Source organism: Heliangelus exortis, chromosome 23 (assembly GCF_036169615.1).
Source record: "Heliangelus exortis chromosome 23, bHelExo1.hap1, whole genome shotgun sequence".
Lineage (NCBI taxonomy): Eukaryota > Metazoa > Chordata > Aves > Apodiformes > Trochilidae > Heliangelus > Heliangelus exortis.
In genome coordinates, this window is record NC_092444.1 from 2,299,082 (window position 1) to 2,322,937 (window position 23,856).

The 23,856-nt window shown below is 43.9% G+C and overlaps 1 protein-coding gene across 14 annotated transcripts in view; it reads left to right on the forward strand.

Annotated features, from left to right (window-relative positions):
* EIF4G3 (eukaryotic translation initiation factor 4 gamma 3) overlaps nt 1-23,856 on the forward strand; it is a 139,372-nt gene that overhangs the window by 64,623 nt on the left and 50,893 nt on the right. For 6 of the 14 annotated variants that reach the window (XR_011730424.1, XR_011730423.1, XM_071767285.1 and 3 more), the window contains exons 4-11: nt 2,865-2,960; nt 4,337-4,450; nt 8,202-8,234; nt 13,696-13,875; nt 15,579-15,693; nt 18,882-18,982; nt 20,247-20,369; nt 23,309-23,417. Coding sequence is in view for 12 of the 14 variants with exons in the window: in XM_071767285.1 (XP_071623386.1) it covers nt 2,865-2,960; nt 4,337-4,450; nt 8,202-8,234; nt 13,696-13,875; nt 15,579-15,693; nt 18,882-18,982; nt 20,247-20,369; nt 23,309-23,417 (871 nt within the window). In the remaining 2 variants the exon portion in view is untranslated. Of the gene's footprint in view, nt 1-2,864; nt 2,961-4,336; nt 4,451-8,201; nt 8,235-12,880; nt 12,897-13,695; nt 13,876-15,578; nt 15,694-18,881; nt 18,983-20,246; nt 20,370-23,308; nt 23,418-23,856 lie in introns of those variants that run through there. The other 8 variants (XM_071767279.1, XM_071767282.1, XM_071767284.1 and 5 more) reach the window with 5 other exon arrangements.

The following is a 23,856-nucleotide window of genomic DNA, read 5'->3' on the forward strand; positions in this document are numbered from 1 at the left end:
CAGATTTCCAGTGTGACTGCATGTGATTGTATTACTTTGTGTACCTATTTAGATGCTCAGCACAGAAAGAAGTCCTTTTGACAGATGAATAGATACATCACTTTTAATCAGCTGACTGGTCTGAAAAGCAGTGGAGTGCTGCAATTTATTCTGCCTGGTGTTTTGATAGTTTATTTAGGCTATGATGTACTTACATGTGAATTTAGTGCCTGCAGAAATTTATAAAGCACTTTTTTCCCCTTTTTTTCCCCTTCCCCATTATGCTTTGAACACAACTACCGGTTAAGGCACACCTCCATCTGGTTTGAAGTATTTGTTGCTGTGTAATAGTTGTGAAACATGTTTCTTGAGGTGATACTTGTTGTGCTCAGTGGGATTTATATTGCATCCCTTCCTCAAGGCTGCAGTTGTGATTCTGGGGCCTGGAGCAGTTAGAAACTGTCCACAGTTACCTTGGTTTGTTGACAACTTAATAGCAGAAACCCTTCAGTGTCTACTGTTTCAGCCTTCATGTGCTTTTTTTCTTTATTTATAACTTAATGCTGTACTTATTCTGATGGGGTTTAAATGCTAAAGCAAATTTAACACTAGATTGTGTTGTCTTGCATTTGCCTCTCAGCCCTACAAGTGTCAGAAATGACATCTGTTCTCAGGGAGGTGCCTGGCTTTGCCATTTCAAAATGCCTCCTTACAGCCTTTCTGCTGAAACTGATGGGTTTTCTGGACTAAGTGATAACTGCACTTTACTTTCAAATTTCCTTTTGCTTGGGTGATGTACAGAAAAGTCAGGCTGTGGATAAGGACCTCGGGGGTAGCATAGAAGTTATATCTGGCTTTGTTCAAATGCAAGTTAAGCCTGAAGAAAACATTTCCTGAGCTTGAAGATGAAAGAGGATAGCAGATATTTTCCTCTTTTGGGCTGAGATGATGCAGGAGCAGCAATTGAAACAGCTGGGGGTGAAATCATAGAATTGGCACAGAATCCCAGACTGGTTTGGGTTGGAGGGACCTTAAAGCCCCCCCAGTGTCCCCCCTGCCATGGTCAGGGACACCTCCCCCAGCCCAGGGTGCTCCAAGCCCCATCCAACCTTCAGCACTGCCAGGGATGGGGCAGCCACAGCTTCTCTGGGAAACCTGGGCCAGGGGCTCAGCACCCTCACCCCAAACAATTTCTTCCTAAAATCCAACCTCAATCTCCCCTCTCTCTCCCAGTTCCAAGCCATTCCCCCTCATCCCATCCCTCCAGGCCCTTATCCCAAGTCCCTCTCCAGCTTTCCTGGATCTCCTGCAGACACTGGAAGGTGCTCTAAGGTCTCTTCTGAGAGGCAGAGTTGGAGGCAGAGAGATTTGTTGGCCAACTGCTCCATGTACCTGAGTGTGTTCTGAGTGGTTTTGGACACAGTTTTGGCCCCTGCATCTGCTGCTGTCTGGGGGGGTGTCAAGAGGAGGGATGTTGAGAGTTGGATGTTCTTAGAGGTCTTTTCCAACCATAACAATTCTGAGATTCCAGGAAGATCAGCATCAGGTGGATACCACAAAAACCTGCTGGTCCTCTAAGAGCAGAAACCTTTGTCTCCTGTTGGGCAGAGATCACAGATGCAGAAAGTCAGCAGTGAGCTATTAGAAATGCAGGACAACTTCTGTGGCTTGTGGAAAAAAAGATCCCAGAGTTTCCCTGTGTGTTGTTAGTGGTTAATGACTCCAGGGGCTGGCTCATTGCTGGGTGTCATTGCTGCTGCCAGCTATGGGATGTGCTGCTTATTACTCAGTATTGACACCAGCAGCTCAAGCAGAATCACACTTGTCAAATAAAAAGGGGAAAATATTTGATGCTGCATCAGATATCTCAAAAAAATTAGAAGACTTCTTACAAATTAGTTGTTAATGTGAACTGGAGGGTTTGTCAGTGATAAGAGAGGAGGGAAGAGCTTGCTGGAGAGGATTAAATCAACTGCAGCTCCTGGAGAGGAAGGGCAATGGAAAACCTGCCCTGCTTACCAGCCAGAAGTTGCTGCTTCCATAGCAGGAGCTGATTCAAGCATTTAATTGCTCGTGAACCAGAATCTTTGCTGCAGTATTGATATAAATTCCTACAGAACAACATTCTTCAGCTGAATATTTTACCAAGTGTGCTTTGGTGTCCTAAACCACAGCAAAGGTATAGTGATATACTCGGAGACATACATTTTATCATCTCTTTGTCCCCCCAAAAAACTGTGAAAAAGGAAAAGTTATAATAGTTTTGTAAAAAAAAAAAAAGAAGGTGCTCTGAAAAGTTTATTCTGAATTTCTTGCTAAAGGCATCATCTGCATAACTTTACAGCTCCAGTTTATTGTTATTCTAGGCAAATAGCATGGGAGAGAGCAGCTGGGGGTATAAATTGTTAGAAATCAGTAAAACTATGAAAAATTGAGACAGCCCATGGTCTGCTTTACAGCTGTACCAGTTTGTGGCCATTTCATTGCATTGCAAGCAGCTGTGGTTGGTGTTAAACACACTGGGGCTGCTTTTGTGCTGTTTGTCTTATTCTGGAGGATTTCTTGGCAATACCTACGGGTCCAGCTTTCCTTGGAAACAGGTTCAGGGGAGGCTTTTGGAAGCCTGTGGGGGGTGGTCAGACAGCACAGGGTTTTGATGCTGGGGTGTTGCCTCTTGGCTCTGTTTTCTGATGAGGAACTTGAGAGCTTAAGGTTGCTTTGATAAATTGGTTGGGTCCTTGAGTGAGAGAACTTTCTCCATCACCTGTTTCACCTTTATCTCAGTGTTTATCAGCAGTTCTCCTGCTAACGTGTTCAGTTCCTGTCATTTGGGAAGAATCACTTGATCCACACATTTCTCACTTCTTTTTCATTTTCCCTGGCAGGCTCCTTACCCCTCAGGACAGAATGCAGCTCCAACAACCTTGGTGTACCCTCAAGCCCCTCAGACAATGAACACCCAACCTCAGACCCGCTCGCCGGTAAGGAGCCCACGTTTGCTTTAGCTGATGGTCTCTCCTCCTCATTTTTGTGTTTCTCTGTGTCCATAGCACTTGGCCAAAAGTGTGTTTTACTGAACTGGAAGCACATTTCCCATGGTGAATCTTTACTGAATTTTTCAGATGCTGTCCTGGTAGGAGAATTTTCCTTTTCAAGTGTCTTGATCAGAAAAGAAGTGATGGAGAGGGATGCTCATTTATGTTCAAATAACACCATTTATTTTTAGTGTAGTTGCTTTCAGGTTTGCTTCACTTTAGAGTTCAAATTCATTACTGGGATCTTCCTCTTTTCTTTTTTTCTTTTTTTTTTTTTTTTTTTTTTTTAAATCTTTTTTGTCTTTAAAGGAAGTACTTGGTAAAGTGATAGACCAAAGATCAGTAAAGTGATTCTCTGCAGCAGCACTCAGTTTCCAGTGGCCTCTGGGCATTGCTTCTCAATCAGTGCCACTGGATCAGTTCTAACCATTTCCAGCCTATCACCCTCTAGGTGCTCACCTGCTTAACACAGAGCTTCTGTGTACCCAGATGTTTTTGTTGAAAGCCCCTTTTTCATCCCACTTTAGGTTTGATTGTTCTCTACAGTCTGTTTTTTTTGTTTGTTGGTTTGGTTTTTCTGTGTGTACTGTGATACCACTCTGCCACTGGAGGACTTCTGTTCCCCAAACCAGGCTCTTTTGGGGGAATCTCAGCTCATAGCACCAGGTCCACACAATGCTAGGAGGCCCTCCCAGGGCATCAGGTGCTTGACCCATCTTCTGGAGGTCACAATAGCTTGGTGTCACCATGTCTCAAGCTTCAGTTAACCAAGGGACCTCTTGTGAATTCCCATCTGCATCCTAATGCTTCCAAGTCACCTATAAAATAACTACACCCTTCCCAGCACTCTGCTCTCTTTAGAGTGAGGTGAATGCTGCTGAAAGCCTTCCAGACAGATGCCTTCTGTTTGTCCATATGACAGGTGTGTGTATATATATATATATATATATGTATACAAGCTTTCCCCCACATGCAGCCACACCAAAGCACTTACCCCACTTCTGGAAGTTCCTCCTCCAGGGGCTTTGTAGGAGGGTTAGTTCTGAGGCTTTTGAGTTGATGAAACAATTAATACCAGTTTGGATGAAGTTTCTGTCATATGGACAGCTGCAAATTTTCAACCAGATCCCCTCCCATCTCCTCAGACCTCCCTTCTGCTCAGTAAGACAGGATACTGCTGGTTAAAACCAAACCCCTCTTTTCTCAGTAAGTATAACCACCTTTCCCTTTCAATGTTGAAAAGCTCAAATAAGTTGATATGGTTAGAACTGGAGCAAAAACCTGACTGAAGAGCTGCATCTCTAAACCAGTTTTTTTGACAGCCCAGCAGAACAGTGCCAATACATTGCACAGACAACTGGAAGAGGAGGAAGGTTTTGGAACAGAGTCCGGTTTACAGGTCCCTGGCTGGAAGAGGCTGGATAAAATACTGCATTGTAAGCAATATAACAAACTGTACTCCTTCTTGCAGGCAATTGTGCCCATGGCACTGTTTTGATTTCTTCCTTCCTTTCTTTCTTTATTATTATTAGTTTTTTTTTTCTTTATTATTATTTTTTTTATACCACATCTTTTTTTTTTTTGTTGGCTGATCTTACAGAAATGCACTGGGTTTGCTTCTTTGCTACAAGCATGAGCTGCTGTGGCAGTTTCTGCCAGGTGAAGCCAAAGCTGAATTGCAGTCATGAGGGTCCCACCTGGTGTAGGACAGAGACCAGGGCAACGTTGGGCTTGCCACTCAACACATAACACCTTCAGGAAATCTGGCTGAAAAATATATCAAATTGTAGGGTTTTGGCCCCGTTATTGAGGGAGATCTTGAGGAAGAATTTGTCTTCAGTTGTCAGCCATTTTTCTGTTGGTTTGATTTTTTTTTTGTTAGTTTGTTTGTCTTTGGGGTTGTTTTTTTTTAATTCTCTTGTGTGCAGTTTGTGCCATCTGCTGTGCTAGTGACCATTTCCACCCCATGACTAAAAGCTGCACCCATAACATCTCATCCCACCTCCCACCCCAAAGCAAATGCAAGGCTAGCCTGGTCCTGACCTACTCTTGCATTTTGTTCTGGGCTTTATTTATTTTTTTTTTTAATTTTTACTTTTTTTTTAAGTTGATTTTTTTTTAACCATCTTTTTGGTGGTGAGGGGAGGGTGAGGAGGGGAGGAGGAAGGCTGCAGGATGCCTTTGCCATCCCCAGGCTGCCTTACACAGCCCTGACCAGTGTGGCTGGGGTGGGTAGGTAGGCTGGGGCACTAACCATTAGGATTTTTCCTAATCCCACATCCTCAGGCAGCTGGAGCCTCCTCCATCCTTTTTCTGCATCCGAGGGTGATTGGCAGCTCAGGCTTTCCTGTTCCTTCCAGGACAGCTGCCTTTGCAATCCAGCTGGATTCATGTTTTCTCCCCAAAAGCATCACTCCTATAGTGAGAATTTCAAAGTGCAGCTTCAACTGGGGGAAAGAAACCAAAACCAGAGTCATTCAGCACTGCTGAAAATGATCAGTTAGCTCTTGCCCATCCCTGCCCTGAGCACCAGCTGATTTCAAGACAAATTGTCTAATTCTAGGATGTTTGCCAAAAAAAACCCCAAACAAACCATGATCAGAGAAGGTGTTTGAGCAACCCAGCAGTGGTCATTTTCAGAGAGGTTTGAGGAGTTCCAGCAGCAGAGAATGTGCCCTGCTGTCACCAGAGCAGCCAGCAGGACCAGGGGAGTGTGGGTGGCAGAGAGGTTGGACCCAGGTTTCATCAAGAAGTTTTCCTTTCTGTCTACTCCCTTCATCAAACAGGAGAGAAACAAACCTCAATATCTATCTTAATCTGAGCCAGCAGTGACTACAGTTTGTTCTGTTGCTTACAGCTACTAATAGGAATAAATCAATCTGAATGATATTCAAAATTAAAAAAAAAAAAAAAAAAAAATTACTAGCCAGTGGTGACCAGTGCCAAATAGATGAGGGAATTGATCACTAACTTTGAGGGTTTGTTTTATTTTTTTGTTGTAGCACATATTACCTTTTACCAGGGAATATACTTTAGCTTCTAAAGGTGTAAACTTCCAGCTCTTGTTTTAAACACAGTGAGAATGAATCTTCCTATGGAACAGTGCTAAGAGAGGTCCTTCAGCCCTGAAATTGCACAGTGCCCATTTTTTGCACCCCAGCATTCTCTTTTTGTTTACTTTTTTCCATTGGTCTGTAACATGGAGTGTGTAGTCCCACCTGAAAGGCTCATGGCAGCCCTTCCAGCTTGATTCCCTTTTCTCCAGCACATTTGAACTGTTGTTTTGTGTTGGTTTTGGTTTTTTTTTTTTGAGGAGTTCTTCCTTTAGGAAAATAAGGATTGATTCACCTCTTGAGACTCGTCCCAGTGCCCATTTCTCATCACTGTAGGAACCATCAGCAGAGCCTCTGTCCTTCACACCCTGAGCCTTGGGAGGAGGCTGAACCTACCGAGTGCTTCTGTCCTGCCATTGATATGAAAATTCAAATTTTAGCTCATTAGTCTTACAATATCATCATGCTTTCTTTTAGTTTTATTTTTTTCTTAGGGAAAATTTTCAAGGGTGGGAAAGCTATTTGCTGAACCAGCTCAGGTCATTCTTTATAAACTCATGTACTAGGAGTAGTCTGTGTGTGTATTTCCTTGTTTCTGAAGGGGTTTTTTATGACTTTCCATTCAAATGTCACGATGAGATGAAGGTAGAAGGGATTTATAAACACTGCTATTAGTGAACTGCTTCTTGGATTAAGTTGTTTATAAGGAGAAAATCAACTGGACTGGTGAATGTTTATGATTTCCTTCTCATGTTTGGTGGCATTGAAACAGCTGGAGGTAGGGCTGTAAGAGAACCTCAGTTCACTTTTTCTTCCTGAAAAAAAGGTCTTATTAAGAAAATCAATAATTAGTAGCCAGTTTTAATCACTCTTCTGAGGCAGAAGATAAACCCTACTTGAGTCCCTGTAGTATGACTGAGCAGAGGGGGCTGTACCTTGTGCTTTACCATGTTCCTAAGTGCCAAAGCCATCACAACCAGAAACAGGTAGAGGCACACGGTGGGTAAAAAGTCACCATGCTCCAGTTTCATTTGCTCTGTTTAATTATTGGAGCTATTATCAATAGATTTCTCTGCTCTCATCGTGGAGCTCTGCTGATTACACTGAGAATTAAGGGTTTAAATACCTCACTGGGCTGGTGGAAGAGGATACCTTGTCATCTTTATTTCGATTTTCCATTTCTTGCATTCATTTTTATTTCGATTTTAACAATCAGTTACTTACTGGGGAAAATGCTTTTAATGTTTACTGAGGGTGTTGAATTCTGATTACTTTCCTCCCTGGGTAACCCGAGGGGTTGGGAAGTGATTTAGTAACCTGAGCTGGGGACTGGGAACTGGAACCTCCTGTGCTCCAGCCAAGCTCTGCTGCTGCTGCTGCCTCCAGCAACCTGGGGACATGGAGACATCCCCCAGCTCCTTGGCTTTCAGATGGGGGTGACAAATCTGACATTCAGGAGGGTGATGGGGCCTGGGGGGGGGGAGAGGGCTGAAAAAAAAAAAGCTGAAAACAAAATTGCACTGGGTGTACGTGCAAAGAGTTGCTGGTGTTTGCCTTGCAGGGAGTTTCCTCTCCAGCAGGACACTAGCTCCATCCTCTGCTCCCACCAAATATTTGGGACGGCTCTGACTCCAGCTGCTTCAACCATTTATCTCCACCTTAAACAGTTGAAAATCTTCACTGCTGCTTGGTTTAAGTTGGGGCTTTTTTGTTGGTTGTTTCTTTTTTCCGGTTGGTTGGTTGGTTTGTTTGGGATTTTTTTGTTTGGTTGGTTGGTTGATTGTTTTTTTTTTGTTGTTGTTGTTTTATTTTGGTTTGTTTGTTGTTTTTTTTCTCCCCAGGCAGGATAAAGAATGCCTGCATTCATACACTGAGTGCCTTCCCAATAACAAGCAGCTCTGGCTGTTTCTCCCCAGCTCTCCAGCAGCACCCATTCCCCCCACTCCTCACATCTCAGTCCCTGTCTGTCCCTGTCCTGCAGCGAAGCTTTTGTGGTTGTTGATTTTTTCATTTTTTTTTTTTTTATTTTTCTTGTGGGTTTATTTTGCATAGAGTGTGACATTTTGGTTTCGTTGTGGTGTTTCTGACTCTTTGTGCCTTTCCTTTTGTGTTTGTTTCTCCCGCCTTTCCCCAGTTTGCAGCGGGGCCTCGACCTGCCCATCACCAGGTACAGTACCCTGCCCCTTCATTATCATCCCCAACTAATTGCCTGGGGGAGGTGGGGGGGTGGAGGTGGTTCACCCACTAACTCAGAACTTGGAAGCCAACCCTGTTAGTAGCTACTAGCACCTGCATAACCCTGCTAACAAGCTGCCTGCAACGCAGAGTAACGCTTCTCATTCTTACTCAGTGTCACTGCACCCATCATCCACCCCCCTGAATGCCCTTTCTGGAGTGCAGGAGATCCTGCAGAGCTCGTTGCCAGGGATTCAGGAGGTTTGCTTGCCTTCCCAAGTCACTGGAAACTTTCCTGGCTATCTGACAAATGAGTTGGATTAAGTTGCCTGAGCTGAAGATGTGGAGGAGAACAAGGAGTTGGCATCCCTGAGAAAATCCAGCTTTCCAAACTCAGAGCAAGGCAAAGGACTTTCCAGTCCATACTTCCCTTTGTGATATGCCTGGTTATCTGTTACCATTACATTGCTTGATGCTGGTTTTACTCATCCTACAAAAGCCAAAGCATTTAGGACTCTTTGTAGTAGTCCTGTTGCCTGAGTTGCACTTGTAAGGAAGCTCGGAGGAAGGGCTTGGGCTCATGAAACTCATGGACAGCACTACCTAGGGTGGAAGAACTGCTCAGAGGACTTCTTCAGCATCAAGATAGATGCACAGGTCCCTTCTGGCTTACTCAGGGTGCCTGAAGTTGTCTTTTCTGTCAACTTGTGCATTCATCTTTGCCAACACCCTTTTTCCCTGGGGACTGATTTTTCTGCTTGCTGTAGCTCTTGTGGAAACAGAGGTGGCACTGATGGGTGGAGAAGAGGTGGAAAGGCATGGCAAGGGCTGGAAAGCTCTCCCAGGTTCTTCTGTTTCTGTATCACTCTTCCTTATCTTGGACAGGGAGGAACCAGTTTGTTCCACCAAGCTATCAGGTAAACAAACAAAAAAAATCCTATTAATTCCATTGATGCTGGAACAGGGGCTGAAGCCATGGAAGGTTTGTTCCAGGAGAGTTATCTTGTTCTCCCTTTTCTCCTGTTAGACTGAACAGTTTAATACTGTGGAGGTGAGCTCCTTTGGGAAGTCTCAGGAGAACAGGTTAAAAAAAAATGGGCACAGACACCAGAATATCTGATAATCTTAATTCTTCCACCTCAGAGAGCAGCAGGGAGACACAAGCATCCTTCCAGAGCAGGCAAAAAAATAAAAAAGGCTTAAAAAGTAGAACGAGGCATTGAATTTGTTTGCAGGCAAATGTTATGTGAGAGAGAGAAAGGAATTATTTTTGTGCATGGAAAGGATTGCACTGAAAGGCAGTGGTGGAGGAATGTTTGGAGGGTGCATGGGAAACAAGGGAATTTGTGTCTTGTTCAGATACTTTTGTTCTTCAGATACTTTTGTTCTTCAGATACTTTTGTTCTTGACCTTAACTTCAGGTCTGTGTTTACAGGAGGTGATACTGGAAATGCATCAGTGTTCAGAAACTTGTTAGTTTTTCCACAGGCCTTTACTAAGGCAGATCCTGTATTCAGTGGGAGCCATTTCATGTTCTCATAGAAATTACTGAGCTCACTGTGAGCAAATTTTGGATGAGTCTTGAGGTGTCAGAGCCTTAGAGGAAACAAATTTGGTACCCACTGGCTTTACCTACTGGTAGGATTTTTAACACCAATCTGTCAGTTTGAAAACTTCCTTTTAGGTCCAGTTCTGACCCTTCCTACAGGTTAAAACTTGTAATTTCCAAATGTTTTCCTGATTTTCTCACTACATACTTGTTGCAGTTGAGATTTTTGACTCGGTTACGTTTTGAAGTCTGCTCACAATTATCAGCAAGAAGCTGAGAGAAAAAACACTTCAGGCTTTATTCCAAGTTCTGTCTGTCAGCAGCTGGATCAGGACAGGCACAGAGAAACCCGGGCTACAGATGAAGCTGTTTTGTCTGTTTTAATCCCAAAGTCTCTGCAGATAGGGAATGGAAAGAGGGATTTTTGCCACCAATCCATGCAGAAGGGCTGTGGCTTTTGAAGCAAATCCATCCCATGCCCCAGCCTTAGAGAACTGGTGAGACCAACATAAATTATTACTCTCACATGGGGAGCCTTTAACATGCTGGAATAGTGAAATTGTGGCAGGCTTTGAGGTTCTGCAACCTAAAAAGTACTAAATAAGTAAATAAACCCTAGAGTTGTTAATATTTGTTATTTGGTGCTCTTCTAAGAAAGCAGCTGCAAAATGAGGTTTGCAGCAGTTCTGTGCCAACCCCAGGCATATGCCTGGTACTGAGTCTGTGTCCTTTTCAGTCAAATAATGGATTATTCTTTACTGATCTTTTCTGTAATTATTAGATCTCTAGAATACTCAAGCATGATTAAAGCATCTGTAGTTGCTGGCAACTTTAGAAGCATTTTGGTTCCAGCCTGCCCTAGTAGCTCCTTGCCAGCTGATGCTCTGGAAAGTGTCATCAAAGTTTGTAGCAGAGAAAAAATTAGAATTAGGTTAGGATGCTCCACAAAGGTGCTGAAATCAAATGAAAATAGGTGCAAGTGATTAAAAGGGAAATGTGTATCAGTAACCCTTGATTCCAGTAGCTCCTGAGAAATCACCCCAAAGTCTCTATTTATAGGAGAAAAAGTGTTTTGTGGCAGTGTTTTGAAATATCCTGTCAACTTCTGGTTTTTCTGAAATTCAGACTCAGCCACTGCCCTACCTGGGCTCTCTGCTCTGATTTCCACTTTGTGCATGGACCATCCTTACTTTTTCTTTCTGAGTCAGGCTTTTGAGTCATTTTGTTGCTTCTGGTCCTCCTGAAGGACAATTGCAAATAGCATTTTTCTCCTAATCTGAAATCTGAAATGTAGAATAACCCTTAATTTGAGAAGTGACTTTAGGAGCATATGGGTTATTTTAAAATGGATGCTCAGAAGAGGCCAGTGTAATTAAAACCAGAAATAAGAACAAGTAGAAACTGCCATGTCATCATTCCCTTTCTGACTTATAATTGTGTTTCAGATGAGTTTACTGGGTATGGCAGAGTCATTTGGTTTGGGGTTGCTGGTGTAGTTTGTTCCAGTTTTAGCTTGGGGTTACTCCAGTTCTTTTGGGTACAACTTACACAACCCAGGCCTGGGTTTGGCTGGGTGCTGCTGTTAACAAGGCTTGTGATCTGGAGAAGCTGGGAATTTACTCCCTGAGCTGATTTCAGACCAACTGTTTTGTAGCTTTTGGAGTATCTCAAGTTAAAAACCCATCAGAAATGGCTGCTGGAATAATTTCTGGGTCTTCACCCACAAGCCTGGAAAGGAGCTACCAGATTGAAATCCCAGGGTTGACTCAAAAAGGGTCCCCACCCCAATTTTATCCTTCAGTAAATAATAAAACTTTTCATTCTCTATAAATACAGAATCGTGGTGACCATTAATGTGTTCTCCTCCCACACCCCACTCTTGGGAGACTTCTGTAATCTGCTAATAGGTTAGAAATAGTCATTATTCAGCAATTTGCAGTGAAATAAGAAAGGCCTTTTGCATGTTTTGGTGTCTCTGGATACTGAAATGTGCAGACTGTAGTTACTCTCACAATAAACTCAGCCTGATGCCCTTGGTTCATGCAACACTTGTGGAGTTCCCTCACATGTAGACAGTTTTTATTCATCTGGGGGCATAGTAATATGTTGCTTTTCTGGTTTACTGTCTGCACTCTCACTACCAAAGTTCTCTCCTCAAACAGTTGCCCTCTAGTTCAGGTCCCACTCAGTGTATTGGTGACAATTCTTCATCCAGATGAACAGGGTTGTGCTGATCTTCATAGCATCTGGATTGCTGAAGCAGGGAGTCATCTGTGGCTTTCCTGGAGAAATCTTTTACTCTGGGGAACAATTTTGGTGTCTTCAGCAGCCCCAGAATGACCATTTTAACCTCATTGTCACATCAAGTATGGAGGTATCATAACTTCCTTCCACCCTACCTCATTCTCCCCCAACACCAAGGCAGAAAAGCCCAGCTTGTTCCATCATTCCTTAGTGGTTACCACTCTCTTCTCCTCACCACTCATGATGTGATCACCACTCACAGATTATTTACATCATTGCACTTCCATCAGCCACCAGTCTTTGGTGTGGTGTGTTATGACTGAATTATTATTATTATTATTATTTTGCTTCACCATTAAATATGTGGCATTTCTTACCCTTGGTGCAGAAGTGGAGACCAAATCCGTGACTTGAGGAAGGTTTTCTGCTTTATCTTGCTATCTCTGTATCATTGAAAGAGGCCTGGAAGGAAAAATGTTTGATGTTTTAGGAGAGTAAACAAAGTCTTTCTGTCCTACTGTATTTCCTCCTGCTGACTGTGGTTTGGTTGGTTTGTTGTTTTTTTGGTTTTGTTTTTTAAACGTCGATACTTTGGTATAAAACTCTTCTAGAAGAGTTTCTGACCCTGGCTTTGGGATTTTGGGAGAAGAGACCTTGGTACCAACTCAGTGTCTTTCTCTTGCTGGTTCTCTAAGAGCTCAGGCAAAGCAGCATCACGAGCTGAATGGAATTGTGTGTGGTTTAGGGTGCATGTTATCTCCTATTCCTTCCTATTGATCTGTAAGCTGTTCCATTGGCTTTCTTTCTGTTTCCTGCTGCTTTCTTGCTTCGTTATTGAAGGGAGGATTCAGACCTATACAGGTAATTTTAACTCCTGGTTCTGCATGGCATTAAGTGTCTCTATCACCTCTATCATTACTCTGGTAGTGAATGTGTTAATGTCTGATGCATCAATCTTACTGACTGACTTCCAAGATTGCAAAGACTCCAGAACAAGGTCTTCCAGTGCCATGAATGCTCCATCCCCTGGACACTGATGCCTTTCCCAGCACGTAGGGGTTGAGAACAGAGTGTGTACTAGTGGGGTTGCTTGGTTTCCTGGACCTGGTCCATCTGCGTGGGGCATCACTTCATGCAAACATGGTAGAAGAGTTTGGTGCCACCCTGGAAGAGGTTACCACCTTTCTGAAAATGAAGGACAAGAGAAGTCACCCAGTTTGCTTTGTACAAAGGGATGCATGAGGTGCCCCTGGACTCTGTAAAAATCTGGCTTTTTAGCTGGTCTGGGGGTGTATGAAACAGTTGCCTTGATCTTTTATTTCTGTATATTTACAAAGGTGGCTTTTTTGGCAGCCAACCCCTCTTAATAAAAATTTACGTAACAAAAATAATTTTTCTACTGTTTGTTCTGAAAGTTGAGCTGTATAATTCAGTAGATACAAACTAATAATGCTTGGATTTAAAAGTTTCTCCTTTTTCTACCTGGTAAAATAGAAGCCTGTGGTGTGATCTTGCTCTTTACAGATACACCCAAATTGTCCTGCAGTTTTCTGAATGCGTGGCAACCCTTTGGAAGTAGCATTATAATATTGTCATATTTCAAATCATTCTCTAGAAAGGCTGACCAGTTCTTTGTTTTCTCTTCCTTTCCCTGCCTTAGTTTTTTCAGAGGCCTCAGATCCAGCCTCCAAGAGCCACCATCCAGAACAGCAGCCCCTCCATCCGTCCCGGCGCGCAGACGCCGACCGCTGTCTATCAAACCAACCAACACATCATGATGGTCAACCACCTCCCAATGCCCTACCCCATGCCTCAGGGCCCCCAGTACTGTATCCCACAGGTAACTGCAGCACCCAGGCACCCACCAAACTGCAAAGCAATATTTGTTCCCTCTGGAGTTCCTCAAGAGCTGGGCAGGAGGGGGAAAATGAAGAAATGAAGCTGTCGTGTATTTAACCAACGCTGTGCTTTCTCTGGTTGAAGGATTTCTGGGTCTGTTCAGCCTTGAGAAGAGAAACCTCAAGGGAGACCTTAATTACCATGTTCAGTACTTAAAGGGGGCTACAGAGCAGATGGAGATTCCCTATGGACAAGGAGTCCCATGGGGAAGCCAAGGGGCAATGGGCACAAGGTGCTCCTGGGGAGATTCCCATTGGACACAAGGAGAATTTTTCCGCTATAGTTTTGTGGCTCTTACTTGGGACTGGTTCCCTGTTCAGTTTGCTGTCTTTGCCCACTTGAATGTGTGATGCTAAATCACACAAAGCCATAAAAAGGTTGTTTAGAGTGGAGTGGGACAGGTAATGACACAGATGATAGACCCTGAGACAAAGTGCTGCAGAGGAATAAAGGTACCAGTGGTGGAGCCACATTAGGCAGAGAAGCAGCAGAGTTTAGTCTGTTCAGCCTTGAGAATAGAATGTTCAGGGGAGACCTCAGGGCCATGTTCAGTACCTAAAGGGGGTTCAGAGCAGATGGAGACTCCCTGTGGACAAGGAGTCCCATGGGGAAGCCAAGGGGCAATGGGCACAAGGTGCTCCTGGGGAGATTCCCATGGGACACAAGAGGAAAATTTTTCCCCATGAGGAGAGTCAGACCTTGGAATGGTCTCCCAGGGAAAGGGGTGGATTCCCTCACTTAGAAAAATTTGAAGTCTCAGCTCGATGGGTGCTGAGACATCTCACATCAAGAATAATATTAGAATGGTTGGACCTGCTGATCCTTGGGGTCTGTTCCAAGCTAACACTCTGTGAATCAGTGATTCTGTTTATTCTTCTGTGCATGAAGGCAGGAAGAATAAATGACTGGTCTAGTTTTTGTGCTCCTCCCATCAAAACCACTGGGAGACTTCAAGCTCTTGGAGAATGTGTGCATATAAATGTATCTACCTTGACTCAATAGTTCTACAGTTACCCTAAAACCATGGGCCTCATAAAAATACAAAGTTGGTGAAATCAGGAGAGTGACTCTTTTCTATCAGCTCTCATGTCCTCCCTCTCTTGTCTGTAGATGACATAGCTTGCTTCTTTTTTTGTTGTGTTTTGTTTTGACAGCAACATTTCTGAATCTGTAATTAATCAGCTCAGTAGCTGAGGAGAGGAGGCTGAGAGGGGATCTGCTGAATGTCCATCAATAGCTGAGGGGTGGGGGGCAAGAGGAAGGGGACAATCTCTGTTCTGGGGTGCCCAGGACAAGGAATAATGGGTTGGAGCTGGAACAGGGGAAGTTCCACCTCAAAACTTCTGGAGTGTGAGGCTGAGGGAGCCCTGGGCCAGGCTGCCCAGAGAGGTTGTGGAGTCTCCTTCTCTGGAGCCTTTCCAACCCCCCCTGGATGTGTTCTGTGTGCCCTGCCCTGGGGGATCCTGCTGGGGCAGGGGGGTTGGACTGGGGGATCTCCAGAGCTCCCTTCCAACCCTGAATATTCTATGATAATCAGATCCCTATTGACTTGGGGGTCTCAATTACAGGTTCTGTATGCAACAGCATGAAGTAAATCATGGAGTTTACATTTTGTCCACTAATGGTTGTGTCTTTCCCTCCCAGTATCGTCACAGCGGCACTGTGTACGTTGGGCCCCCGCAGCAGTATCCTGTGCAGCCACCAGGACCAGGACCCTTTTATCCAGGCCCAGGTCCTGGAGAATTCCCCAATGCCTATGGTCAGTTTTCTGCTCAAAGTTAGCTTACCAAGTATTTTCTGGGTGTGTTTTTACCATTGTCAAGCTGAAGATTTATAACAGCGAAATGGATTAGTGTTTGTTTGAACTTCAAATAGCTGTTCAATTTGGTTGTGTCACAACCCCATTATTCACTCCTGAAAAATTCACAATAACACAGTATTGTTTGGATGAGTGCTTAAGGAAAGGCTTCAGCTCACAGAGCTGCCCCAATCACTTGTGAACAAGAATAGTGAGTATTTGTTATTCCCTGCTCCATCATACTATTTATTAAGGTATTGTAAATACATCTGGCAGCCCTGGCTTCCATTGAGCTGTGCCCTGGATATGTTCACAGCAATACAGCAGTTAATTTTCTTATCCCTGTGATTCTTGCTCAGTGTTTAGTGAGGGAAAAGACCAAGCCATGGGGTTTGATTCATTTGTCTCAGCTGCAAAGGTCAAGTTGGTCCAGTCAGAGGACTGGTAACCCATGCACTGGCTGAAATTTGCCCTTCTAATGGGCAGCTCCTGGGTTTGCATGTTTGCTCTTCACAAATAGAGATTGTTATTAAAGGGGAGAAGAGCCTCAGGTACTTCCCAACTTACAATTTTTAAAGATCTGGACTGGTTTGTTGGGGTTTCTTTGGTTGGTTGTTTTTTTTCTTCTTTTCCCTTATTTATTTATTTGGTGTATATAAAGCTGAATAAACTGCTTTGAAAGGTTGCCACGAAGCCTTCAAACCTGATCATGCAATTTCTGAATAAAAGGAGGGAGAGCAATTGTAAAGCAGCTAGCTCCTCTTTGCTTAGCCTGGAAAAAATAGAAAAGAAATATTGCAATGGCTCTTTAAGCCTGAGCCACTAAATGAGGAAATTACCCACTATTCCTTTTTTTTTTTTTTTTTCCTGTAGTTACAGGTTTGCTTTCTTACTCTCTACTCACTTAATGGTGTTTATCTGTCTTCACTTCTATAATTTGGAAAAGTTCCTTTCTGGTGCCTTTTCACTCCTGAGAGCACCTGGTTTCTTGCAGAGAGGTTTTTTAAGCTTTCAGTCCCAGCTTGTTTTTAGGTTGCTGCATCTGCAGAGCATCAGTGGGTGAAGCTGGAGCCCTTGGTCCCTCAGAGCATTTTCCAGGCATTTTCCAGGTTTAGCTGAGGAAGATGGACAGTGGGTTCACCTGTGCTCATCCCCCTTTTCCTCCTGTTCTCTCATTCTGTATATAGGGACTGAAAATGATCTGTCCCTTACCAGGCATTGCTCTGGCATTGGGAAACAACTGAATTTATGATGCAGGCATAGATAATGCAGCAAGCAGAGGGCAGGACTGAGGACTTTGTAGCCATCGTGGCTGCTAGACATGAAAATCATCTCAGTTGGGCAGATTGTGAGAAAATTCTGCAGGAGACCAAAGCTGTGAATGTGGACAGGGTTTTTCTCTTAACTGTCTCTGTTTGGTTATTTATTGTTCTTTTTTTATATCAGTGAGTTTCCCTTCTACCTTGGGAAAGACCTTAAAATGATGGATGGAAAGGAGGGAGGGTAAAACTTGGGTGCTGCTGAAGTGGAAAGGATCAAAAGACAGGGTGCAAAGAGCATCACACTGTAAAACATACTTGGTGTGTTGCCACAGAAGCTGTATCCCTTTCAGGAAGCTACTCTTGCTTTCTGGGATTTGGGTTTTTTTAATTAAAAGTACTTTTCATAAAGGAAGAGTCCTTCCTGGAGTTCCACTGGAGGTTGCTCTCTGGCAGGGCTCAGCTGTAGCCCATGAGATCTGGTTTCCAGGAAACTAAAAATGAAGATATTTAACCCACTGCAGGCCTCCAGCCTTGCTCCTGTCCTCTCAGACCTCCTGTTTTACACCTGCCCAGCTGGGCCAAAGCATTAGGAATTAAATTATGAGGCTTCATCACTGCTTTTACAGAGTTAGTCAGGAAGGCTCTTGCTTTGCAAGCCCTGGGGATGCTGATGGAGACTTTTGTGCCCTGAGGCACAGAGTCACACTGCCTGCCTTGGAACTCAAGCTGACAAGTTTATTGAGTCATTTAGGCCACCTGAATTGCAGCATCTGAGGGTGGCTACAGGAGGCTGAGCTTTTAGCAGCCTGGTGGCAGTGCCAGGGGATGCTCTCTGCTTGTTCTTCAGCACAGAAAGGTTCCTGTTGGGAGCAACCAGACAGGGAACTCACACCAAGCTTTTGCTTCCCAATTCTCAGTTTGAGGAATGTGTCCTTTGAAGCTGCAAGTCAGCTTTTACTGGGCTGCCTTCCTTTGCTTTCTTGGATTTCACCAGTTGCCAAACCTCCCCTTTTTGATTACAGACTCAAAATAGACATTTTCATTCCCATTTAAAGCTTAGTGCAGCTGAAGAATAAATCAGATTGCTCCAGATGCAAGTGCAAGCAGGCAGGCTGTCCAGCACCCATGCTTAGAAGGCAAAAAAAAAACCACCCCAGCATCATCTCATGAATTCACCTGACATCCCAGGCACAGACAGAAGACAGCTCTGCTGGGCCACCTTTATTTATGCCTGGCACAATTTGAAAGGACTCAGTCATTTTGAAGCAGTTTCTTTCCATAAAGAAAAACCATAATGAAACTGTGTTGGATGTTGCAAATGTAATCAAGAACATGGTGTAATTTTGCAATAATAACCATGGTCCTGCTTTTTTTTGTGTTGCAGCAGGGGAAGAACGTTGCTTGTAATTAAATTTTCTGGCTGGGCTTCCAAATGGGTTGTAGTTGACCTTGGAAATTCTCTGTGATGGTTTGACTGAATTTCTCTACAAAAGCAAAAAAAAAAAAAAAAAACCAACCAAAAAACCAAACCCCAAGCAACAAACCCACCTGTTTGTCAGTCAGAATGGAGTCCAAGGATAAGCCACTTTTTTTTTTCATGCCTTGGTGATTTCACCAGCCTCTCAGAAATGGAAGCACATGGTTGTTTTTTTTTTAATTCATGGAAGAAAAAAAACTGAAGTAGGGACATAATGGTTTGTGTGGATGGAGCAGCAGCAGGTTCTGTTTGAGTGGAAGTGGGGAAGAACAAAACACATAACTGGATGTTAGGAGCTGGGAGGGGGGGAGGGAGGAGTAGTTGGCCAGTTTTATGCCTGGCTCTTGGTTTGGTTTCATTAACAAATGAACTAAATGTTTCACTTTTCTGTCTGGTTGTTCTCTCCCCAGGAACACCTTTCTACCCAAGCCAGCCAGTGTATCAGTCAGCACCCATCATAGTGCCTACACAGCAGCAGCAGCCTCCACCAGCTAAAAGAGAGAAAAAAACAGTAAGTGATCATCAGTTACTGATACATCACTCCTGAGAACCATCCTGGTTCTAAGGCTGAAGGAAATGAATAATGATCTTAAGCTTAAAACTGTTTTATCTTCACCGGGAGGCTGAGTCTTCCCTTTTATGCTTAAGTATAATTACATTTTGCACAATGCTGCAATGTTTGTCTTGTTTTCAATTTTCTGTGAACATAAATGAAAGCAACATCTCCCCAATCCTGGGATCCTCAGCTGCCTGCCCTCCTGCTCAGACCTTTAGCAAAGAGCCAGGCAGGGGTGAACAAACTCAAATCAGTTTGGGGAGGCTGTTAGGAACAGGTTCAAATAGGCAAAAAAACAATTGTTCAGTAGTAGACCTTGGAAAAGGTAGAAAAAAGGTAGAAAAAGAGAAAATTGGTATAACACAAAATCCTTCTGCAGTGAAGGGCTTTATGTGTGACTGATGGAAGGAAGGCCCAGTGGCTTCCAGGGATGCCCCTGCCCTCAGGGATTCTGGCTCTGGGATTGCTTGCAGTTGTGCCTCTGGAAGTTGAAATACTCTGTTCCAAATGAACCCAGACAGCTGGGCTGTTCCCTCTGTTCAGTGACACAGACTGGCTCAAGTATCAGTTGGACTCAATTGAGTGTTATCTCCACTACTTTATTTTGGACAATATTTTTCCTTCCCATTTTGGGGCTGTGAAGAGACTCAAAAAGCTCGTTTCCTAAATGCTGAGAAGTTTGATAAGACTTCAGTTTGTTGTTCTTGCTGTTTCCCTTTCCTGTGCTCAGTATTTTTTTGGTTTTGCTGTTTTGTTGGTATGCTTTTTCTCAGTGTGGAATGGAAAAAACAAAAATATCTGACTTGTTTTGCCCCTTTGCCAGCAGCTGGGTTGGCAAGGTCACTGAATTTCATATCAGGGGTAACATGGGCCTTTTTTTTTTCCCTTCCCATTAACTGGCAAGCTTAGCTCTGTAGCTAAACTGTGTGCTCAGTTTTTGAAGTTGGAGTAAAGTTCTTTTTCCAGAAGTAGAGACCAAGTTCTGAATCACAGGATTCAGACCTGACTGGGGTGGTTGATGAGTGTTTTGATTAAATGAGGGTTTGAGATTAAGGGATGGCATACCATGCAGTTCAAGTTATCAAAACAAACCACATTCCATCCTTCCTGCAGAGCATCAGCCCAACCCACAGCATCTCCTGTCATGGAATGGTGTCCTCTCCATGAACCCCAAAGAGAGGGTCTCATGGTTGACTTTTTTCTTTGTTTGATACCACAGATCCGAATCCGGGATCCAAACCAGGGGGGCAAAGATATAACAGAAGAAATAATGTCTGGAGGGGGCAGCAGGAACCCAACACCTCCCATTGTGAGACCCACTTCCACACCTACCCCACCTCAGGTAATGAAGTGGCCCTGCAGCCTTCTCCTGGTGATGTCTGCTTTGCTTTGCTGTTTGTTTAGAGCTCCACCAAGCAACTCAGACACCTGGATGGTCCTGAATTGTCTGTGTTCTTCAAGGATTTTTTGGTTTTCTCCAAGTTTGGGGTGGTTTTAGCAGCCTGTAGCTTGTTCAGTGTGGAGCTGCAACACTGAGCTCCTCATCCCTCATTATTCCTCATGAAGGAATAATGGGTTTAAAGTAGGACATAGGAAGGACCAGCTCAACATGAAGAGAGACTTCTTGACTGTGAGGGTCCTGGAGCCCTGGCCCAGGCTGCCCAGAGAGGTTGTGGAGTCTCCTTCTCTGGAGCCTTTCCAACCCCCCCTGGATGTGTTCTGTGTGCCCTGCCCTGGGGGATCCTGCTGGGGCAGGGGGGTTGGACTGGGGGAATCTCCAGAGCTCCCTTCCAACCCTGAATATTCTGTGATTCTGTGATCCCTGGTTCTGTAGCAACAGTAGTTTTTGGAGCTGGTAAAGATTTTTGGTGTTAAAAGAGGAGCTGATATATTTATGAGAAATGTGATGTTTCCATTGGTGTCCTCTGCACCTGAGGAAAGTCCATGATTCATGTTCTTGGTTATGTCTTTGGCTTCCTCACTGCCCATACTGATGTCTTTCTACTTTAGTGGTGTTGGTAGCATCAGAGATGGAGGGGAGGTGTGTGGCAGCTGCTGTCCTCTTCCCAGCTGCTGGCTTGGTGTAGCTGCTGTTGGCTTGAGACATCATCTTGGTTCTCCCTCTCTTCTGAGAGAGATGGTGCTAAGCCACAGGCTGCTAAACTTAACTGGCTTTCAACAACTGGAGAAGAAACTCTGTGGTTTGCTTGACACAAGCCTTGGAAGCTGTTTGTGTTTCACTGGAGATTTTTTTTCCATTGCATGGGCGTGTGATTAGAAGATGTGAAGGTTCTCCAGGTGATGGGTGGACTTTAGATGGGCTGAGGCCAGGGTGCAGTTTCTCTTCCAAGTTCTTCCCTGCTTAAAGTCACCAGTTTTTCCCAGCTTTTAGGTGAAGCTTTTTCTGAGTTGAAACCTTACTTTTCCCTCTGCATCTGGAGAGTTTTTCTGCTGAGGCAAAAGCACAAGCTTGCCTTGAGACACTCATTGCTGGCACTAAAAGTGTAACTGGGATCCCAGCAATGAAGAAAGAGCCTGGCCTGCAGATCCCCTGCATCAAGAGCAGGGATGGTGGCTTTTGGCCATTCCCTTGACTCAATCAGATCCTCTTGTCACATGAAGACATCACCATTTCCTTTGGTCACCTCCTTTCTCCTCCTGCTCTCCATCCTCTGCAGGCAGCAGTGAGGCACAGAGCTTGGGAGTGGTTACAAGATCTGCAGTGCTCAATTGGAAAAAGCTGATTTTTTTGCCAGGTCTGATGATTTGCAGCCAAAAGGTGGTTATGTCTAGGATCAGCTCCTTTCTGAGCATTTTCCATAGGAGAAGATACCAGTGATGGAAAATGTTGGAGGGCTGGTGAGATCTTTTTCCCATGACTTCGTGCTGGGTGACTTTCCCCACCAGCAATGAGGGAGAGTTGAAAACAACCCAGGGCTTCCAGGTGATGTTTGTACATGGTGCAGCTAATCCCAGATCATCTCTGCAGTCTGAACTCTATTTTAAGATCTTACAATTAAGTGGAACAGGATGAAATCAATGTTTTTCAAGAGAAGGTTAATAAGCATGAATTTTGATCAGTTATAATTTCTATGCAGAGCACAGCAGTGATGTCCAATCATCTGCTCTAAGCTATGCAAATCCTTCATTGTTTAATATCCAGGCTGCTTTTTGATTAGATACTTGGAACCACTTTTGTTAATCACAGAAGAGCTCTGAAAACAGAGCTCACCAGAAAAAGTTTACTGTAACATAACTGAAAATTTAAGCCCCCTTAAGCCAGGAAATTGAAAGTTATTGTTGCAACAGCACCTCTGATTCATTCCTTTGGAGCAAGTGTGGTACCTTGGATGAAACCAGATGATGCCTTAATAACTGTGTTCAGTGGCTGAATTCCAGTAGTGGTGGATGTTATAATTTTCAACAATCTAAAATAAGTAAACTTGAAATATTCAGCCATAACTTAGCTTGAAACATGCTTGGGCTGGTTTTGTGAGCTCTTTCCCCAGCTGATAAATGCTCTGGACAATCTGGGTGAGCTTCCTGTGCAAATACCTGCTCAGGATTCAGGGGTAGTTGTCAGGGGAGCATCTTGTTATTGTCTTGCTCCACCACCCCTTTGAATTAAACTCTTCATGGAGAGGAATTTGTTGGGATTTCATCTGGCTGAACACTCAGGAGGTGAAGGTGCAATCTCCAGGTTGAAGAATTGTCTTAATTGAAGTGATTCCCAATCCCCTGATATTACAGAAGTCTGTGAGATCCAGTGGGTGTGCATAGAATGGAATATCTGCACTATTCACACACAAGAGATGAAGAAAGATTTTAAAATATGTATAAAAATATCAAAAGTGTTTGAAATAACTCATCAGTTGAGAACAGAGTCAAGTGCAGGAAGCAAACTGACATCCTGGAGAGGTCCAAGTGTCTCTTGGTGTTTATCTGACTTTTTACAGGCTGCACAGAGGAACATTTCAGCTGCTTTTGGAAGAAGCATCTGGAGAATGAAGTGTGTTAATAATTGTGCTCCCTGTCTCTTTCTTGCTGTTGTTAACAGTAATTGTCTCTTTTTCCCCTTTTCCTGCTGCTTTTTCCTCCTTTCCCTTGTATTTTCTGGATCTATTCAATCCCTGCCTATCTCCTCTCTTTCTTCCCCCTGCCTTTTTTCTTCTCTGTCCCACCCCATCTTCTGCTCTTCCCCACTTGCTTGCTCGTGCTTCACATTGCTGGTTTTTCTGTTCACACACTCATTATCACCCTTTTTTGTACTTCAAATCCCAGCAGCTGCCCAGCCAGGTCCCTGAGCACAGCCCTGTGGTTTATGGGACTGTGGAGAGCACCCACCTCGCTGCCAGCACCCCCGGCACTGCGACCAGCAACCTGAAGCAAGGTTTGTTGATGGATATTTCCTCCCTGATTATTTTTAGTCTTCTTTTTTTTTTTTTTTTTTTTGGTTTTTCCCTTCTCCTTTCTTGTTTTAGTTTGTATATTTTTGGCATGGAGACAAGCAGTCAGCAGAAATAGGAGGGGAGGGACTTCTCTTCCTCCAGTGGAACATTTAACAATGCGTTGCTAAGGGAATGAATTGAAATTTGTCCACATGAAACTGGTTAAAAATAATTGGATTCAAGCTCATCCATCCTAAACATTGTTTCAGAGCACCTACATGTGTGACCCACCTCTCAGCCATGTATCATCCTTCAGAAACAAATCAGTAAAATACTTTTAGCAAGGGAAGCTTTCTATCATTTGGCACACAGCCATAGTGATGACACCTAACCAGAGCATCATATGGCTCCTCCAGAGCAGCTCCTGTATCCTGGCCCTAC